At 33.6% G+C, this 22111-nt stretch overlaps 1 protein-coding gene across 2 annotated transcripts in view; it reads right to left on the bottom strand.

Annotated features, from left to right (window-relative positions):
* TAOK1 (TAO kinase 1) overlaps positions 1-22111 on the bottom strand; it is a 112513-nt gene that overhangs the window by 49802 nt on the left and 40600 nt on the right. For both annotated transcript variants that reach the window (XM_016201952.2, XM_016201953.2), the window contains 6 exons: positions 11328-11399; positions 7788-7889; positions 6470-6515; positions 5841-5937; positions 3305-3418; positions 578-669 (listed from right to left, as the gene is read on the bottom strand). In XM_016201952.2, the coding sequence (XP_016057438.2) occupies positions 578-669; positions 3305-3418; positions 5841-5937; positions 6470-6515; positions 7788-7889; positions 11328-11399 (523 nt within the window). The remainder of the gene's footprint in view (positions 1-577; positions 670-3304; positions 3419-5840; positions 5938-6469; positions 6516-7787; positions 7890-11327; positions 11400-22111) is intronic.

Consider the following 22111-nt stretch of genomic DNA (forward strand, 5'->3'; position numbering starts at 1 on the left):
TGGGGAATCAAGAGCAAGAAGATGTCCATCATCTTTGATTACAGTGACATTTCAATTACCCACTTGGCTCACAGTGGGAATGTAAGTAAAGTTATGATAGTCTACTGCCTTAAGCATAGTTCCACTTACAGGCAACAGGATAAAATGCTTGCACAAAATCAAAACACTACATACCATATGGTATGCAGCCTGACATCTAATTCTCTTGCCTAACTTAAGGTGATAAGTATCTTAGATAGAGGTAAGTAATTCATGAATGCTTTAGAGATCTGCTATAGATGATAAATCTAGTAATTATAGACATATTCCAGGTGTTTAACAAATATTTATTAATATTACAAATGGATACTTCAAACTTAATACCATAGTGGAAAATTACTTTAGACCTAATTTAACTGACCAAATATAATATACCTAATATATATAAAAATTAACAGGTCACCAAAATGAAAACTTGAATAAATATACTGTTCCCCTTAGTAACTGACACAAAAAATAAAAACCTGTAATTTGGTACAGAAGTTGATGTAAGACATTGATTAAATCTTACTCCCCAGTAATAAAAAAGAATGCTTACCTAGTTCAATGCATGTTATTCCAAGAGACCATACATCTACTTTGCCATCATACTGTCCTTCATCCATGGCTAAAATTACTTCTGGGGCCATCCTAAAACATAAAATGTCATTTAAAGTAAAAAAAAAAAAAAAGAAAGAAAAAAGTGTATACTATTCACTAAAATATAATGACTATCTACATGGAGAACACCTGTGTGAATTGCAGACAATATATCAGGACATAATAATTTTTATAATAGAAAATGAATGCATTGCAGGTTGTGAGGTAAAAATCTACCATTGCACAGACAGTATGAGATTCATTCTTACTATCTGCATGATCACATAACAGCATCCTAAAGGATGCCACAAAGAACAGTTGTATTCTACATCTGTTCAGGTTCGCATGTTCTAATATTATATATCCTTTAGGCCAGTGGTGGTTTCAGGATCCCATTACAAACATCTAATTTTTTGCTAGAAAGATCAAATCCCATCATTGGCACTGAATACCGGCAATTATCTTCCTTGAAGTTACAAGCTCACTCCATTTATTTCAGAAAATATTTGCCACAATAACCAACACTAAATTACCATAGTTTGTCAAATAAAAGTAGTGTTCTGTGAAAAAAAGTGTCTAGGGAGGCTTACAACTAAAACAATCAGACAATTATCAAGCTTACAGGTGTCTTGGTTATAAAATCAAACATTAATTCATATCTTCAATTAGAGTCAAACATTTTTTATGGTACTTTAACCTTACACTTCATTTGCACTAGGAGTTAAGCACAGATAGACACTTAAAACACTCACTGACTTCTTCAATGGGACTGTCACCAGGCACCCCTGCGTGTTTGTGTGTGAACATGCGAAGACATATAAATACGTGCCTAGTTCCTCTGTTCCAAATACACTACATACAAATTAACAAATATGTAAATAAAGTAAACTTTCAATTGTCAATAATAGGGTGTTTCCAATGTGTTCTTTAAGATGTTGAAGTTTGGGAAATTACTAAGTTAAACAAAATTAAACAAGTAATTTTTTTTTATTGTAGAACTTTCCAGGGCTTTTAAAATATCTAATATTCATCATTAATTTCTAAAGAAGAGAACCATTAAGAAATAATATTTGCTCACAGAATCCCTTTTTTAAAGAGGGGAGGGAGACTATCTAAACTAAGGTCCACATAAAAAAATTTTGGTCTTCTAGAGCAGCGGTCTTCAAATTTTTTTTATTCACTTACCTCCAATGAATTTATAAAAACTATGTATCCCCTTGCACATCTGAGTTTATATGTAAATTTTAAAAATTTAATACTTGCAAAAGATACAATGCACAGCATACCTACACACATACAGTATTTTGTATATATGTTTTAAAGATACTTAAAACTTGGAGCTGCAGGATTAGCTCATTCAATTTAATCAAAACCACTGCCATGTAACTTAACTAGCAAAGCCAGTCTTTAGGGTCATATCAATCAACAGAATCAGAATCATTTCTTCCAGAAAAAAATCTGACTTCATTTTTCAATACAAATAACATGTTAGTGTGTCCCCATGATGAACATCTTGGTTATGAATTCTACATTAGAAAAAAAGAAGGGAGGGAAGATAACTGGGAAAAAAGAAAAAGCAAGGAGTAAAAGGAATGGGAGATGATGTAAAAGGAACAAGGCCTTACCAAGAGCCTGTGTCCTGAACTCTTTAATATTTCTCATAGATGCTTTATATTCTGAAATTGTCCCTCTGGTGTTGCTCTGAGGCTTTTATATCCCAGAGAAATATATGATTATAATATTCAGGATAGGTAAGAAGTCTTTCTTTTATAAAGCAGTAGAAGGGAGATTTGAAAGGTCCGTGGGGAAAAAGATGTAGTGGACCTAAGACAGCACTCTCAGCATACACAGAGAAAGAGGACACATATGGATAGAAGTTGAAAATTATTCCTTTCAAACTTGCTGACATTAACTGAATTGACATAACTGAATTGTTTATGGTTAAAATTACATGATGTCTAGAATTTGCTTCAAAATAACTGAGGGGTGGAGAAGAAGGAGAAAGGAGTGAATACATAGGTTGGGAATGGCCATGGGATAATGTTGGGATGAGTGCTTAGTATGTGAGGTTTTATTATACTCTTGTTGACTTTTTTTAAAATTTATTGATTTTGGAGAGAGAACCATCAATTTATTTTTCCATTTATTTATGCATTCATTAGTTGATTCCTGTATGTGCCCTAACTGGGGATGGAATCTGCAACCCTGGTGCATGGGGACAATGCTCTAACCAACTGAGCTACCCAGCCAGGGCACTCTTGTTGACTTTTATATGTATTTAAAATTCTCTATTAATAACATATTAAAAAAACCACCCCAAACTCCAAATTAGCTACCAGTCTTGAGGTACTCTTAAAGATCACCAATATGTAGTAAATGTAAACCTAAAGAAAACACAAATTTCCACTTAGCATTTCTATCTACGCCCCACTTCAATTTTAATTGAAATTTTTTCACTTCCACACCCAACATAGGATTCAGAAAATAACAGGAAAGAAAATATGGACCATGAGGGGGGAAAAATAGGAGATGCAAGGGTAGCACTCCAAATCTGAAACTAACTGTAATGCTTAAAATTAAAATGTCCAAAATAGTATTACATTTCCAGGAAAAAGACATCTGAAAAAAGTACAACCACATATTACCTATTTCAAATATGAGGATCAATACTAGATAGGATTCTTACCAATATGGCGTTCCCACAAAAGAATTGGCAGGAGATGCCATGGAAGCAGATCCAAAGTCAGCAAGTTTCACCTGGCCTGGTTCTGTCAGAAGAATATTTCCTGCTTTGATATCTCTGGGTTTAAGGAACACAGAAAATTATTTCTTTTTCTTTCATTATACTGTGTTGAAAATGATAAAAAGTAAAACTTTGTAAAGTAGGGAAGGAGAAATCAAAATAATTAAGTTCTAGGATAAACTTTCAATTGGGATAGTAAGAATTGAGATCCAAATTAAAAACCAAAAAGTACAAAATTCATATAAATATATAGGAACAAATTTCTAAGAGAAGATAAAAAAGCAGTAAAAACAAAACAAAAAAAATCAAGCAATTGGAACATACAGACTATATATCTGAGTTCCTATTTACTGGTAAAATAATGGTTTTAAAAATAGAATTTAATTAGTCGACCTTTTTTTCCTAAATATAAGATTTCTCAATATCTCACTTAATGTAAAAATAAAGAACCTCATGCCGAATTTTTCATTATTTAATTTTTTAAAATTTTAAATTTAAGTATAGTTGGTATACAATCTTTTTTTAATGAAAGGAATGTCATTTATTTATTTGTTTATTTATGTATTATGTCTATTGATTTCAGGGAGAGGAAGGGAGAGGGAGAGATAGAAACATCAATGATAAAAGAGAGTCACTGATCAGCTGCCTCTTGCACACCCCTTACTGGAGATTGAGTCCACAACCTGGGCATGTGCCCTGACCAGGAATCGAATCTTGACCTCCCGGTTCATAGGTTGATGCTCAACCACTGAGCCATGCTGATGGGGCTATATAAAAATCTTATGTTGGTTTATTAGTTTCAGGTGTACAATATGGTAATTTGACATTTTTATACCTTACAATGTGATCACCCAACTAATTCTAATAATAATCTGTCACTGTGCAAACTTATCACAATGTTATTGACTACAGTCTTTTCCCCCTTTTCTCCCATCCTCCCACCCCCTTCCTTCTGGTAATCATCCCATTGATTGACTGGTGTGTTTTTTTAGATTTCACATATAAGTGAAACCATACCCTCTAGATCCATCCATGTTGTTGCAAATATGCCCCAATTTCTAAAAAGGGATTATTAATATCATTTCTAAAGCTCAGCATAATTCACCTAACTTAATATGATATGAAAACTGATGCATAAGGATAATATACTATTGTTGATCTCAAATTTACTTTTCTAAACCAGCAGACATACTATCCATGCAAACTAAGAAAATGATGGATATTTATATAATAGGGTTGTGTGTCCAATGGGTACCATAATATACACTTACCCTTTTTAAAAAAGAAAAACTTTATTTCCAAGCACTGGTCAATTCTAACTATAGTATTGTAATGGATACAATACTAAATCTATTGTCCTTCCATTTGTTTTTAAAAAATGGAGAGGTATTCTGAATTTGAGAAGACCTTAGGTTCTAATTCCATCTCTTTCATATACCTACTAGCATGTGGATTTCTCTTCGACCTTCCTATTCTCATCTAAAAAATTAATAACCCATTAACTCACAATGACTCTACTATATAATTTAATATGTACTGCCTGGTTCACATATATAATTGAAAAATGTTAATTTCCTTCTAAACCAGGCAAAACTAATACCAATGCTAAAAATGCATTATAAAATGGTTTAATTTTAAAGTAACTACCCATTATCATGGATTATCAAGGATTAATACTAAAAAGCATAAAAAGTCTTAAGTAGCTTTTATATGTCCATATTATGGAATCAATGGAACACATTTGGCATTATCAGTTACCTGGGAGAAAAAAGATCTAGGTTTAGTTCTAGTTTAATCTATCTGGCTTTTTAAACTTGGGGAAATTAGCCCTAGCTGGTTTGGTTCAGTGGTTAGAGTGTCCGGCCCATAGACTGAAGGGTCTCACGTTCGATTCTGGCCAAGAGCACGTACTTGCAGGCTGGGTCCCGGCCCTGGTTGGGGTGCATGCAGGAAGCAACCAATTGATGTCTCTCTTTCACATCGATGTCCCCCCCCGGCCCCCCGTCTCTGAAAAGCAATGGAAAAAATACCCTCCTTGGGTGAGGATTAAAAAAAAACCAACAAGAACATACAAACAAACTTAAAAAAATAAATAAATTTGGGGAAATTAGTCACAAATTGGGACATCAGTTTCTTCATCTGCAAAATGAAAAAAGACAACATAACCCCTAATGTCCTTTCCATTTTGCAAATTAAATAATTCTGTAATTAAATTTTGACCTCAAATCTATAAAGTGAACATACTTCAAAAAGCCCAGCAGCATGTGCAGAAAAAATAAAAATTATCCTAAACAAAGATCAAGTGTACTAGCATGTTCTTTTTAAGGTATGGGCAATCTAAAAAACATGAGTTTATAAGATTCTGAAATGCTTTTATTTGGCTATAACCAATGAAAATTTCAGGGCAAATGAGTTCCAGGGTTGATAAATGCAACAAACCATTTGCTTGTTAATATATGATAATTTTCAATATACTTACCTATGGATCATAGTATGAGAATGCAAGTAGGCTAATCCCTGGAGAGCACCATGTGTAATTGCTGCTATTTCCACTTCTTGTAATGGCTTTTTGTGAACTTAAAATAATAATTTGAAAATAATTATATAGAATATTTTTGTTTAAGATAATAAGTACACATATTTGATATATATGGGGCAATTTTAAAACAGTAACATTTAGCAAAAAAGGGATTTTTCCCAAGATATAAAACAAGGCTATTGAATGTTATACCCAGTACCAATTATGTCTTGCTGTTAAAGTTGAGGTTACAGCCAATATTCAAGCTAACAACATTTAACAATTATTTGGTGATAAATTGTACAAAAGTAACAAAAAAGTTTTCCCTTCATTCTCCCATATTTTTACTCTGAACAGAAGGAATAGATCAAGCTGAATGACAAAGAATTCAGAAAAATGCTTGTTAAGGCATAATGAGAGAAAATTCACCTATTTTATGCTACTACGTAACATAAAAGAGGATGGTGCATACCATGGTGAGAATCTAGAAAAAGTTAAGGTTTTCACTGTTTTGAAAAGTTTTTACATTATTTAAGAATTCTCATTTTATTTTGCTAACACTTTTTTCTTAGTATTTGAAGGAAACCTACCTTCCAGTAAATCTGAAGCAGATCCTAAACAATATTCCATTACAAGCTATGTGGAAAGAAAAATTATAAAAGCATTAAAATATAGTATTGAAAAGATTCTATTTGAGATAAAATAAATTCACCAAGGAGATCAAGAACATAGTTTGAAGTAAAACAAACTCTAGTCGTTATTTACCTTAAAAAATATTTACGTAGTTAGCAATTTGTTAAATACATTTATAAAGTCAATGATACATTAATCTTTTATATCAACATATAATCACTTGTATAAGATATGTATTTCATATATAACTACTAACTAAAATTATAAAAGAATATACATATTTTGTTACTATTAACCTAGAGTAGCAATACTGATTGTTAGGACGCAAAAAACTATTCTCTGGGATCCTCTGGGACTCTATGTACAAAGCTTAGGTTACGGTTTAAATGTTTCCTTTAAAGCAAATAAAGAGCACCAGGTATTTAATATATAGTAACTAATTTAATCCTCACAACCACTTTATGAGGTAGGTCCTATTATTTCCTTGTTTTACAGATGGAAAACCTGAGAGATGAAGTAACCAGCTCAATGTCACTTCTTTCTCTTTAACCACAAACTCAGCTTTAGGAGCATTACCGCAACCACAACCAAAATCAAACTGGACAAAAATGTACCAAACATTAGAAATCTAAATGTAACTTCAGTACACCAAAATGATAATTAGCTGTGGCTTATTACTTATTCAGTATAAAGGATCGTTCCTGTTTAACGAAAATTTAGCCCTTTTCTTAAAAGATACAGTTATTGTGCCTATACCATTAAAGGATTACTACTTATCTCCTCAGTGGTAACAACAGGGTAAAATTAATCTCCACTTCTTGTAATAAAGTGTCCCAATTCTCTACCTTTAGTATTACTCTGCCAAGGAATCACAATCAATTCAAGTTTCACCAGGATTCACCAAGACTTCAACAAGAACTTTGTGGTTAAATAGATTATAACACATTATACCAAAAAGCTGTAACTTTCACCCTCAAGTAATAGAACTGGTTTCACAATGTTTGAGAAACAATTTAGTAGTTTGATAAACTACAAAAAAAAATCAGAGAACAGTTAATGCATATAAAGATCAGCTCTATAGTAAACGTGCAATGCAAAAGTTCTTATCATCTAGGAGTAGGAGTTCTGGAAAAAGCTGCTCTTCCTTTCTCAGTATGAAGTAACATTTCAAGGTGGTTTAGCAAGCTTCGCAAGACCATTTTGAAACATTCTTAATTTAATTAATTCTATGCCCAAACCAACTAAAATTAAGGCAAAAGAAGAGCAGATACCTACCCATGCTGTGTGCTCACGTAAATAGCAGCCTTTATATTCTATACTGTTGGGATGTTTTATTCTTTGTAGGAACTTGACTTCTTTAATAATATCCTGCCATTTCTATGGGGAGAAAAAAGGGAATAAAGAATTATGAACAGCTGCTTTTCCTTAGAAATTTATATAAGAAAAAAGTAATTACTAGATTAAGGGTTAAGAAAAGCATAAAACTGCTTTATTTGTAATATTTAACTTAAATGTCAATTTTACATTCATATAATTTACAATCACATAATTTATAAAATTATTTCATTCAAGATAGGACAAATGTTAGTTAGGTAAAATTTATCATCAATGATTCTTATTAAAAATTTACAACCACACACCACATGCTGGTGAAAACTATATACCGTATTTAGTGATTTTTCTTCAAAATTCAACTTCCCTTTCTTAATTGCAGCTTTACTGACATAATCTACATACCATAAAGTTCACCTACTATGTTTTTGGCTTATATCTTCTACCAAATGTTAAGGTTTTGTTTATTTTTTAAACTCAAATGAAGTAATTACTCTGAGACATAAATTCATAAATGCACCCTTTCTAAAATGCTAGTGAACAATTAGCTATTACATAGAAAAGTTCACAGAAAAAACAAGCAGTATGAAAACATTTTCCTACATATTTTACTAAGAGCTTTCTTCATGGACACCTACAAGGAAATACAGACAAACCATTGGCTATAAACAATATATTTAGGCCATATCCTAAACAAAGTTCATCTTAAGAAGCAACCAGGGAACTCTAAAGGACCCAACGAGGTCCTTGGGTCTCATACCTACTATATAGTCTTAGTAGGTGTGAGACAGCAAGCAGGAATCTATTTTTTCTTTGTTTTAATTTTTTAAAGCTTTAACCCCAACTTGGGCCATATTTCTAAAATCAGAGAAACTGCTTGGCTGGCATGGCTCAGTGGCTGAGCATTGACCTATGATCCAGGAGATTGTGGTTCAATTTCCGGTCAGGGCACATGCCCGGGTTGTGGGCTCGATCCCCAGTAGGGTCATGCAGGAGGCAGCCAATCAATGACTCTCTCATTATTGATGCTTCTATCTCTCTCTCTCCCATTCCCTTCCCCTCTTTGAAATCAATAGACATTTTTTTTTTAAAAAAAGTCAGAGAAACTAGCATAATAGAAAACTTCAAGAAATATTTTGTACTAAATTTAAGATCATATATCTCCCATGTTCTTTAACAAGCCCTCAACAAAATACAGTGAAGTAGGTGCACAGTGTTTTATATAAAATGTGTAAGATATAAGATGCTAAATTCCGAAAAAGTTTCATAGACCTTAAATTTCAAATTTGAATGCTCTGGGAGACAAAGTCTCAAAACAAAATAAACACCTGTATTCTTCAATGTAAAAAAAACTTTTATGAAGGACACTAGTATCAAATGTAAAAAAATGATGCCCTAAATGAAACTTTTTGTTCTAGGTGTGCCTAACCAGACTCTAGCATAGCATAAGTCTTCCTGTGAAAATCAGTTCTAAAGTTGTGCGACACAATGGTGAATAAACTTAGAGTAAACTTGTAAGAAATGGAGGTGAGTGTTTTTTGGGGAGTTTTAGGAATTTTTAGGAGTTTTTTAGGTATTAAAATGATGGAACATTGATATAATAGTATCATCATACCCACGGTACGATCATCACAAATACGAGATTTAGCATAAAATAAAGAGATTTGAAAAAGGCAAAAAACCAAAGTCTTTAAAAATTAAAGACTGATCCAGAAATTCTACCTCTGGGCACATACCCGAAAGTATTGAAAGCAGGGACTCAAAGAAATATTTGTATACCTATGTTCATAGCAGCATCATTCACAATAACCAAGGGACGAAGGTACTCAAGTGTCCATCAAGAAATGAATGGATAAAAATGTGGTGTTTCTCTCTCTCTCTCTCTCTCTCTCTCTCTCTCACACACACACACACACACACACACACACACACACACACACACACAACACAGGAATATTATTTAGCCCTAAAAAGGAAGGAAATTCTGACACATACTACCACATGGATGAGCTTTGAGGGCATTTTGTTATGTAAAATAACCCTGTCACAAAAATACAAATACTGCATAATTTCGTGTACATGAGTCAACCTAAAGTAGCCAAAATTCACATAGAGAGATAGTAGAATGGTGATTTCCAGGGACTGGAGGAAGGAGGGAATGAGGAGTTATTATTTAATAGGTACAGAGCTTCAATTTTGCAAGATGAGATAAAAAGAATTCTGGAGATGAATGGTGGTGATATTTGTACAGCAATATGAATATCCTTAATGCCACTAAACACTTAAAAATGGTTTAGCGGCAAATTTTGTGTATTTTGCTATAATTTAAAAAAAAAAATTTTTAATTAAAGACTGACATATCCTAGATTTAGCAAGTAGACTACAGTTTATAAAGTTTGTTTATGCAATTAAATAGAATATAACATCAAAAGAACTAATCAGAATATTAGTAAACTAAAGTATACTTAATGTAGTATTGTTAATTTTATATTTTGGTTTTTCAGATTATTACATACCACCTGTTTTTCAGACTAGATCTATACTGCCTGTTAATTAAAGTGCATTTAAAATAGCAGTTAAGCCTGGCTGGGCGTGGCTCACCAGCTGAGCATCAACCTAGGATCCAGGAGACCGAGGTTTGATTCTCAGTCAGGGCACAAGCCCGGGTTGTGGGCTCAATCCCCAGTCCGGGGCATGCAGGAGGCAGCTGATCAATGATGACTCTCTTATCATTGATGTTTCTCTCTCTCTCTACCTCTCCCTTCCTCTCTCTGAAATCAATATATATTTTTTTGAAAATAAAAATAAAAAATAAAATAAAATAGCAGTTAATCTCTAAACCATTAAAAGATTATATCCAATATATTTACTGTAAAATACATCTTATTCTAGTTTACTATTTTAGGAACTGATAATCCCTCTATGATAAAGATAGAGTAATATAGTGCCCTGGTCATGTTGCTTAGTGGTTAGAGCATCAGCCTGCACACTAAGGGTCACGGGTTTGATTCCTAGTCAAGGGTACGTACCTGGGTTGCAGGTTCGATCCTCGCCCTCGGTCCGGGTGCGTGTGGGAGGCAGCCAATGGATATGTCTCTCTCACATCGACGTCTCTCTCTCCTTCCCTCCCCACTCCCTTCCATTCTCTCTAAAAATTAATGGAAAAAATATCCTCACTCCTTGGGTGAGGATTAAAAAAAAGTAATAGAGTAATATATTAAATCACAGTTTAAAAAATTAAAAGCAGGGGGCACAAGTTGGGAGGCTTTTGGGATGCCAGTAATGCTATTTATGGCTCTAGGTCAAAGTTAAAGGGGTACATTCAGTATATGAAAGAAAATTCACTGAGATATACACTTAATATCTGTACACTTTTCTTTATGTATGTTATACTTTTTGGAAGAAATTCCCACCCACTCCCAATTAAAAATAGTATGTCTTTCTCTAACATACCAGTAAGAATGTATATATTTCACCACCTACCTCTGTAGACTGCTTTCCACTGTAAGACATTTTCTTGATAGCCACCACTTCATTGGTACGTACATCTCGTGCCTAACAAAACAAAGAAAGAACCATTGTAAAAATTAACAGGTTAAATCTGGGCAATCATTTCTCTGGGAATAAAAGCATTTATAAGCTCCCATGTCAAAAAGGACATGGGAGCTGTTTTTAAAGAATAAAAAAATAATAACTATTTAACAAAATAGCCAATTAACCAATACTTTGGAAAGAAAAAAAAAAAGCAGTTATCTTTGAGTAATCTAGTTAAGAAGAAAAATACAGAAAGTTGAATAGTACTATAAACAAAAAGACAAAACAAGACAAGTATATACAAGGCTATACCAATAATTTTTGAAATCTCAATGAACTGGACAATTTTCTAGTTAAGAATAAATTACCAAAACTGATCTAAAGAAGAAAATGTAAATAAAACAAATAGTGGCAGGCTGAAAAGAATATCAATGAATTACATTTTAAATAGCCTTGAGTTGAAAACAGTTTTACCAGGGAAACTTTCCAGGATATACAGGGTGAAAAAGGAAAACTATGCTATTAATTTTATGAAGCCAGTATAATCCAATAATTAAAACTTGACAAAAGAGTGCAAAATAGAAAGTTAGGTACCAATTTCATTTTTAAATATAGACAAGAAAGTTCTAAATAAAATTTTAAAACCAAGTATTATAGAGCATTAAAAGAAACTTCCATTTGCATAAAATATACTATAATCACAGAAATGCAAAAGATTTCAATACTAGGAAAACATTTAACAATTTATCACATTTCTTAAAAAGTCAAAAGGGTAGAAAATAGATGTGTATGTATGTATGTATGTATGTGTACACACACACACACACAATACACTCAAAAAATGCTGAGAACGCAGGGAGATCTCAACTCTAAATGTATTCAGTTGCAGGAAGGCCAAACTGTTAGAAAACTCAAATTACAAATATAATTCCTCAACATGCTAAATCATGCCTATCATAAACAACTGCTAATCAAGATTAAGATAAGACTGCTAAAATACTAACAAAATTATTTACAACTGTTCTTTTAAAAGTAATAAAAATGTAGCATTAACATATAGTTAACTCTTTGAAAAAGAGCCAAACTCTCATTATTTGTTTTAAAAAATTATTATATATTGAAAAGACACATGAAAATAGTTGCAAAATAGTTAAAATGAGTTCAGTAAAAGGGTCAGAACCATCTCAAATCATCTGTGGAAGAACTCTTTTTCAATCCAGACTTTAATAAACTGTCAAAAATAAAATGCTTTAAATTAGATTATAGTGATGGCTCCAAACCTCATTTACTAAAAAGCAATAAAATGTATACTTAAAATTGGGGAACTTACAGTATGTAATTTATACCTCAAAAAATTTGTTTGAAAAAAAGACAACACATATATAAATTATACCTAAATAGTTGCTTAAAAAACAAACAAAAAAAAAAACAAAAAAGACGCTCTGGCCTGACTGGTGGTTGAGCATCAGTTGGTTGAGCACAGACCCATGCCCTGATTTGATAACCCAATCAGGGCACATGCACGGGTTGCAGACTTGATCCCCAGCAGGGGCATGCAGGAGGCAGCCAATCCACGTTGATGTTTTCCTCTCATGGAAGTTTCTCTCCCTCTCCGCCCCTCTCCCTCCACTCTAAAAAAAAAAAAAAATCGATAAAAACATATATTTTTTTAAAAAGAAAAAAGGCTCTATTAAGTGGATCCCGGGAACATCTAACTACATTCCAATTTTAATTACAAGTGGACTGGTTAATGGAAACTTGCACCACTTATTATAAAGGGTGAAGTGGATCTATTCATGTTAAGTCCTACTTGACTATGAATTTTTCCAAAATGTTCTCTGGTTTTATCTATCTGTGAACCTGTTGATTTTTTTTTTTTAAAGTTTTTACTTTATTAATCATCTCATGAAAAATCTGCACAATAGCCTCAGATAAAGTGACTAAATAATCTTCACTCCTCCTGTTGTCCAATCTCCAGCTCACTTTTTGCCAGCACCAACATTGGTGTTTGCAATCCCCCTGACTTTCTTCATTCTGTCCTTGTGTTCCTTTCTCTGTTTTCTTGAGGTTGTCTCCTCATACAGACCATGTCTTGCAAGCATCTATGTTTGGGTTCATTTTGCTTTGTGTAATCCAAGGAATGATAAATCATGCCAAAGCCAGTTGTCTTGCCACCACCAAAACGAGTTCTGAATCCAAACATAAAGATGACATCTGGTGTGGTCTTATACATTTTGGCTAGTTTTTCCTGAATTTCTGTCTTAGGTACTATAGCCTCCCAGGGTGAACATTTGTTTCCACCTGGTCCAGATAAGTTATTCATGATGGCAGCTGATCTCCAAGCAGCCAGGGAGAAAAAAGGGCCCCTTGATTTTAATCAATAAGTTTAAACAGCTATATTATTTTATTTTATAATAGCTTTATTGAAATATAATTTACATATCATAAAATTTACCCACTTTAATTTTTACAGTTCAGTGGCTTTCAGTATATTCATAGATATATGCAACCATCACTACAGTCAATTTTAGAACTTACATAGCCTCAAAAAGAAACTCCAAATTCTTCATTTAAAAATAATTAAAATGGTAAAATTTGTGTGTATTTTACAACAGTAATTTTTTTTCTCTACTAAAAAAAACAAACAACTATATCCTTTAACTATCACCCTTTTATCCCTTTTTCCCCATCCCCTCAGCCCTATGCAAAAACTAATCTACTCTGTGTCTCTCTAGAGATTTGTCCATTCTGGACATTTCCCATAATTTGTGGTCTTTTATGATTGGCTTCTTTTACTTAGCACAGTGTTTTCAAGATTCATGACTAATGATGTTGAGTACCTTCAAGTGCTTCTTGGCCATCTGTACATCTTTGGTGAAATGTTGGTTAAGATTTTTTACCCATTTTTAGAGTGGGTTGTCTTTTTTAGTATTGCGTTGTAAGAGTTCTTTACAAGCTTCTTATCAGATATATGACTTGTAAGTCTTTTATTTTGTAGGTTGTCTTTTCACTGTTTTGAAGAACAGAAGTGTCTAATTTCAATATAGTCTAATTTATCTATTTTTGTTGTTGTCACATATGCTTTTCATCTAAGAATTCTCTGCCAAAACCAAGGTCATTCAGATTTACTCCTATGGTTTCTTCTAAGAGTTTTATAGTTTTAACTGTTACCTTTAGGTCTTCAATACATTTTTAGTTAATTTTTACATATGGCGTGAGGTAAGAGTCCAATTTCATTGTTTTGCATTAAAACAGCTACATTATTTTTTTAAAAAACATATATCTTTATTGATTTCAAAGAGAGAGGGAGAGGGAGAGAGAGAGAAACATCAATGATGAGAGAGTTGTCAATGATTGGCTGCCTCCTGCATGCTCTTGATTGGGGATCAAGCCCAAAACCCAAGCATATGCCCTGACCAGGAATCAAACCGTGATCTCCTGGATCCTAGGTTGAGGCTCAACCACTGAGCCCTTGCCCGGCCAGGCTACACTATTTTTTTTTTTTTAATGTTTTTATTGATTTTTGAGAGAGAGGAAGGGAGAGGGGAGAGAGAAACATTGATAGGTTAGTTTTGTGCATGCCCCCTACTGGGGATAGAGCCCAAAACCCAGACATGTGCCCTGACCGGTAGTGGAACAGTCAACCTCTGGGTGCATGGGAGGATACTCAACCTACTGAGCCACACAGCCAGGGCAAAAAGCTACACTTTTAATTGGCCTAAGATAAAAGCTTGATTTTAAAATGGGTACACTAGCCCGGCCAGGCGTGGCTCAGCGGTTGAGCATCGACCTAGGATCCAGGCGACCGGGTTCGATTCCCGGTCAGGGCATATGCCCGGGTTGTGGGCTGCAACCAATCAATGTCTCTCATCATTGATGTTTCCATCTCTCTCTCCATCTCCTTTCCTCTCTCTGAAATCAATAAAGATATATTTTTTAAAAATTTTAAAAAAATTGGTACACTAAAAGCAATGCAGTATTCTGGATTAGATTCTAGAATAGAAAAGAGATGGTGAAAAAACTGGAAAGATCTGAATAGTATAGTATCTGTGCTGACTTCTTAGTTTTCATAAATGTACCATGGTTATGAAACATATTACCATCAGAGGAACTAGGTGAAAGTTATAGGGGAAAACTTTACTGTTGCAAAATCTAAAATTATTTTTAAATAGTAACTTAAATTTAAAGGTGACTATAATTTATCAAAATTCAAACTTCTTAGTAATAATTATTAAAATTAAGGGAACAAATTAAAATGAGATATGACTTTTGCTTATCACATCTATAAGAAACAAAAACTAAAAATATTTAGCTTGGCCGGCGTGGCTCAGTGGTTGAGTGTCATCGACCCATGAACCAGGAGATCATGGTTCAATTCCTGGTCAGGGCACATGCCTGGGTTGCAGGCTCAATCCCCAGTACGGGGCATGCAGGAGGCAGTCAATCAATGATTCTCTCTCATCATTTATGTTTCTCCCCTTCTCCCTTCCTCTCTCTGAAATCAATAAAACACTAAAAAAAAAAAAAAGTAATGTCAACAAACATGTTTTTCCCTCTCTCAAGATCACTTATTATGCTTACTTATAATTTCTTATTAGTCTCCTCTAATCAAGAAAAATTCCTCAACCTTTCTCTCTCATTACACAGGCATTTCTGAAGAACATACTGTGGAATTTTATAGAATGTTACTACATTTGTGCTTGTCTGACATTTCTTCCAGATTAGATGCTGGGCTCTGGGTGGTGTGGTTCAGCTGGTTAAGCATTGTCCCCATGCACTGAGAGTTCACTGGCTTGATTCCCAGTCAGGGCACACGCCTGGATTGCAGGCTTGATCCCCGGTGGGAGGTGTGCAAGGGGCAGCAGACTGATGGTTTTCACTCACTGATATTTCTCTTCCCCCCTCTCCTTTCCTTTTCCTCTCTCTCAAATCAATAAAAACATTTATTTATTTATTTATTTATTTATTTATTTTTAAAAAGATGCTGGTTATACATCCCCAGCCAAAATACTACAAGAATGATATTGTGTCCTCTTCAGGGTATCAAATCTGGAGGTATACAAGGTCTGTCTGTTCTCATTGGTGTTACTAATTTTCATCCCCCACTCAAAATGTTATCTGATTTTTTCCCAATGTACATAGTTATAGTTACTGTTTCCTACTACCTTGTATCTAAGAAGCTGTCTGTGGAAAGATACTTTTAAATGTAAACATTCTGCTCTTCAAACTTTTCCCCTAGATTTGGCAACCATTGAACACTCAAGCCCAAAACAAACTTCGCTATGATTACAAAATGCTGGTATTTTCCAACTCTACCATTCCCTTCACATTTATCAGTCAGCATTCTGTTATAAAGAAAAAGCCCTTTTCATCTGTCCATCACTCATCTATCATGGAAATTATGGATTCCTACTTTATTTGATGGGTTATATTCCATTACTCAGATTGTTCCAGATTTGGACAGTGGGAGCCCCTTCAAGCTGGTTCCAGTGTCCGTTTGACAGATCCCATTTTTTTAAAGTACATCTTAAACTTTGTCACAAGATGTTCTAAGCCTTATCTTTTATGTTCTCTGCACCCCACAAGAGAATGAGCCATTCCTCCAAGGAGCTCTTGTTCCTCCTAGTGAGGAATTCAAGATCTGAGCGCTAAATGGGGTATCACTGCAACCAGAATCTTGCAGCAGAAAGAGCTAGTTAATTAGTTCATATTAATACCTCTAATTCCTATTCAATCCCAAAGGGTTCTTTCTTACCTTCCCTGATTCCATATTTCTATCAGTGGATTTCGGCTACAACAATTATTTCCCTTAGTTCTTCTACATTTAACAAAAGGAATTTGTATTCTTGTTATATATGTACATCTGTGTGTGTGAGAGAGATTGAGAGGGAGAGAGAAGTTCCTAGTGATACTTCCAATTCCAATCCAACACGACAGGGTTATTTCCAGCCTTCTCCATTTCCTTATTAACAAATAAGGAATTTGCTTCTTTCTTGGACAGTAAGAAAACTGGTCGTCATTATCTACACTTATTTATTCAAATCTACTATACATATATATACAGTAGTTTCAGAAATGCCAAACCATATCCCTGTGAGAAACAAAGTAACTAGAATTCCTTTTGTCTTTAGTCTTAGGAGTATTCAGCCAAAATATTGTTTCCAAAATAATTTAAGATTAGTTCTTTTCCTCCCCACCCTCTTCTATGTGTTTATGTTATTTATAACATAGTTAGGTTCATTTGTTTCAGTCTGTATTCCATTTGGGTTTCCTTATATCATTTTTATTTTTAAATGAACATTTAGTGAACTTCAGTAAAATTCACTCTTGGTGATATACACACATTGAAGTAGATCACATTTTCTGGTAATTATGAATAAATTCACCATAAATATTCAGGTGTAGGTTTTTGTGTGAACTTGAGTTTTAGTTTCTTTGGGGTTGATTCTAGGAGTGGGAATGCTGGATAATATGATAACGGTATGTTTAACTTTATATAAAAACTGCCGAACTATTTTCTACAGTGGCAAGACCACTTTGCATTCCTACCAGCAATGAATATTTACAATTGTTTCACATACTTGCTAGAACTAGATACTAACTGTATGTATTTCTTTCTTCTTGTATTTATTTTTAAGCCATTCTAAAAGGTGTGTAGTGGTATCTCAATGTGGTCTTAATTTCTATTTTCCCTAGGGACTAATGATGTTGACCACCTTTTATTTTCATTGACCAACTGTACTGTGTGCGTGTGTGTGTGATGTGTCTGCTTAGACCTTTTATTCAATTTTTATTGGATTACTTTCTTATCATTGAGTTTTGAAAGCTCTTTATATTTTCTGGATATGTAACTTGCAAATATATTCTGCCAGTCTGTGGCTTTCCTTTTAATCTCTTAACAGTAATTTTCAGAGAGCAAAAGTTCTGAAATTTGATGAAGTTCAATTTATAAACTCTGTCTTTTAGGGACAATACTTTTGGTGTCCTATCTATGAACTCTCTGCATAATCCAGGGTAATAAAGTTTTTTTCCCCTATATTTTATCCAAGATGATTTATAGTATTATGCTTTACATTTCGAAATATGATCCACTTTGCATTAGCTTTTGTATAAAGTGTAAGTCAAAGTTTATTTTTATGTATAATGGATGTCTAGTTGCTCTGGCACTATTTGTTGAAAAGACTGTCTGTTCTTCATTGAATTGTCTTTGCACCTTTGTCAAAAATCAATTTACTGTATTTGTGTATTTGTCTGCTTTATTTTATTTATTTATGTATTTATCCTTTCAACAACATCATACTATCTTAACTGCTGTAGGTTTATCGTAGGTTTTTGTAATCATACAGTGAGTACCTTAACCGTTCTCTTTCTAGAACAAAATTGTTTTGGCTAGTTTAGTTCTTTTACCTTTCCATAAAATGTTAGAATATTTTAGTCAATATCTATTCAAAGCCCTAGCCAGTTCAGCTCAGTGATTAGGTCGTTGGTCTGCAATTGAAGGGTCCTGAGTTAGATTCTGGCAAAGGGCACGTACCTCAGTTGCAGGCTCAATCTCCAGCCCTGGTTGGGGCACGTGCAGGAGGCAACCAATTGATGTGTCTCTTTCACATCGATGTTTCTATCTCTCCCTTCCACTCTCTCTGAAAACCAATGGAAAAAATATCCTCAGATGAGGATTTTTTAAAAAAATCTATTTAAAAAGCCTGCTGGGTTTTTGATTGATAGTGCACTGAATCTATACATCAATTTGGAGATAATTGACAGCACGGCAGTATTTAGTCTTCTAATCCATCAACACAGTATGTATCTCTTCACTTATTTGGGTCTTTGATTTTGTTTTAATCAGTGTTTATGGTTTTCAGCATATAGATCTTGCACATTTTTGTTGGATTTATACTCAAGTATTTCACTTTGGGGATACTATACATAGTACTTTTAAAATATAAGAAATTCTAATTGTTCACTGCGAACATACAGAAATACAATGGATTTTTATGTATTAATCTTTTATCCTGCAAACTTGCTAAAGTCTTCTATTAGTTCTGGGAGTCCTTTTGCAGAATGTTTGGGATTTTTCAAAGTAAACAATTACGTTGTGTGTAACATGTAAATAAGGTAAATATGTGGAAAAATTTAAAAACTATTCTTGTTTTTAGATTCTTTAAAACACATACGACTACTTAAAGTGAAAATTATGATACTGAATGGTGGGTTTATAATTATGTAGATGAAATACATAAAACAAAACTAGCAAAAAGAATACAGAGAAGAACCATGATTTCTACAGTTCTTTTAAGTTAATGATTAATACTAACAAATGAACTATAGAGAATGGGATATTCTAGTGGAATAAGTGAGAAAACAGAAGAGGAAAAACAAGTTTTAAAAAGTGTTTGTATATATAAAAAAATATAATGTAGAACAGAATTAAATGAGCTATGAGTAATTAAAGAAGAGCACATTATATGTCATTCATACTGACTGGCTGAGAATAAAAGAGTAAAGACAAAATTGGCTATAGAGGCCTAAACACAAACTTGATGCTGTCAAGAGAAAAAAGGAGTGGCTAGGAAAAAAGAAAACATATACAATCAATCACTTTGTTTCAAAACAGGACACTGTGAAGATCCATTTGGGAACTATTTTAATGAACTAATAAGAATGACCTGAAATCGTATCAATCAATTATATGTAAATTGTCTTTCTATATTTCTTCTGTATACTTTATTACCTTTTTTCTTATAACACTAAAAAATTTGCTATAACCATCGGAAAGATAAAACCTGCCAAGTCCCTAAAAGAATACATGTTAGTAGCATCTTACACTAGGAAATTTAAAAATGAAGAAAAAAACTTTTGTAAAGTAAATAAATTACTTCATGCTGGAATCATATGTGATCTGCCACATTTGTTGGCAAACTACCTGATTCCCAAGCTACTATTCTGTGGCCCATCTATTAACATCATGTTGGTTCTATTTAAGGTACTGGAAAATAAAAGAGAATGTTTATCTTCCTGGCAATCTAGAGATAGGGGTCCTTTTAGACATATGACCCTTTGGTTTCAAATACTTATGATACAAGTCCTTGAATAACTTGGTTGATGAGCCATCCAGCAGAGCTGGCTCAATTAGAATATTTTTAAATTTAATGTGCTCCCTACTGCCAAGTATTGAGAGTTCAGAGATATGTTATAACAACTATTTTTAATTATCTAAAAAAAAATTTTGACAAGAGGGTCTTTCCTCCATATACTCTATAGACAGACACTGCACATTTAACCCTTGTCAAAGTGAAAGGAAACATAAAACAGAAGCATGCATTCATGTACATACACTCAAATATGCAACACATAAACACACTCCCACATGGGTTTATCTGATACCGCAAAATTCGAAGGTTGTTGACTTAGAAATGCAATTATAGTAAAAATCAATTCTGGGCTACATTCAAACTTCACTCACCTACATGATGCATACTTCCCAGACATCAAGACAATTAACAGAAAACACCTGCTCAGAGCAGCTGCCCCTGACTACTCCTCTATGATTTCATGCAGTGGGTTCCTGGAGTTGTCCTTACCTGAGCCTAAGTTTCCCAACTTCCTCAGTCAACTTTTTGTTTGTTTCTCTCCCTCATTTTATTATACAAATCTGTCAAGCACACAGTAAAATTGGTATAGCACAGTAAACTTTTACAAGTCTTCCACTTGGTCAGAAGTAACTACCTTTTTCTATAAGGAGCGAGATATTAAATATTTTAGGCTTTGTGAGCCAAATACATATTATTCTTTTTCTGTTACATATTCTTTTTCTTTTTTCAGTGTAAAAACTATTCTTAGTTTGCAAGCTGAGCAAAAATAGTTCACAGGCTGGATTTGGCCCATGGGCTCTGTAGTTTCCAGCCCCTACCATAGAATAATCCTTGGTTAACATTTTGCTACATTTGCTTTTAGACTCTCTATCTAAACATGCATAGTGTTACCACCACATTATCATTATTTTATTATTAAAGAGGATATAAGAATAGACATTCTCATCCTTGGTTCCAAAGTACTTCTTCATATATCTTATGAGAATAAGAACATTCCCCTGAATAACCACAGTCCAATTATCAAATTTAGGAAATCTGCATTGATATAATACTATTACCCAATGCATATATAGTTCATATTCAAATTTCACCAACTATCTCAGTAATATCCTTTATAGGAATTTTTTTCCAATCCAGGGATCATGAACATTGTGTTTAATCACCAGGTCTTTCCAGAGCCAGCTCCTGATAACCAGCTTACGCTAATTTGCTTTTGTTGCCCCTATTAGATAGATCCTTACTTCTGGGATTATGAGATTTCCTCTCTCAACCACAGCTCTCTGAAATAATCCAGCCTGGGTAGGACAACCCCAGAAACTATTGCATAAGGAAGTCCAAGCACTAGGGAATCATCCCCCTCCAATAAATCTATTCCACGTGTGAGGAAATACAATGTACACCTTCTTACCTTGTCAGAAATCAAGTTCTCTTGATTCTATTAATTTAAACTTTGAAATGTGTACTCATCTCTGTACCATCACTATCAATATCTAGTTTAAGCTTTTAGCATTTCTTTCCTAAATTATTACAAAAGCTTCATAATCAGTCTTTCTTCTTTGATTTTTAGCATGCAATCTTTCCTCCACACTGCTGCAAGAAAAAACTTTCTATATTGCAAATGGAAATACAGTATTTCTGTTG

The sequence above is a fragment of the Miniopterus natalensis genome, chromosome 17 (genome assembly GCF_054644295.1).
Source record: "Miniopterus natalensis isolate mMinNat1 chromosome 17, mMinNat1.hap1, whole genome shotgun sequence".
In the NCBI taxonomy this organism is placed as follows: domain Eukaryota; kingdom Metazoa; phylum Chordata; class Mammalia; order Chiroptera; family Miniopteridae; genus Miniopterus; species Miniopterus natalensis.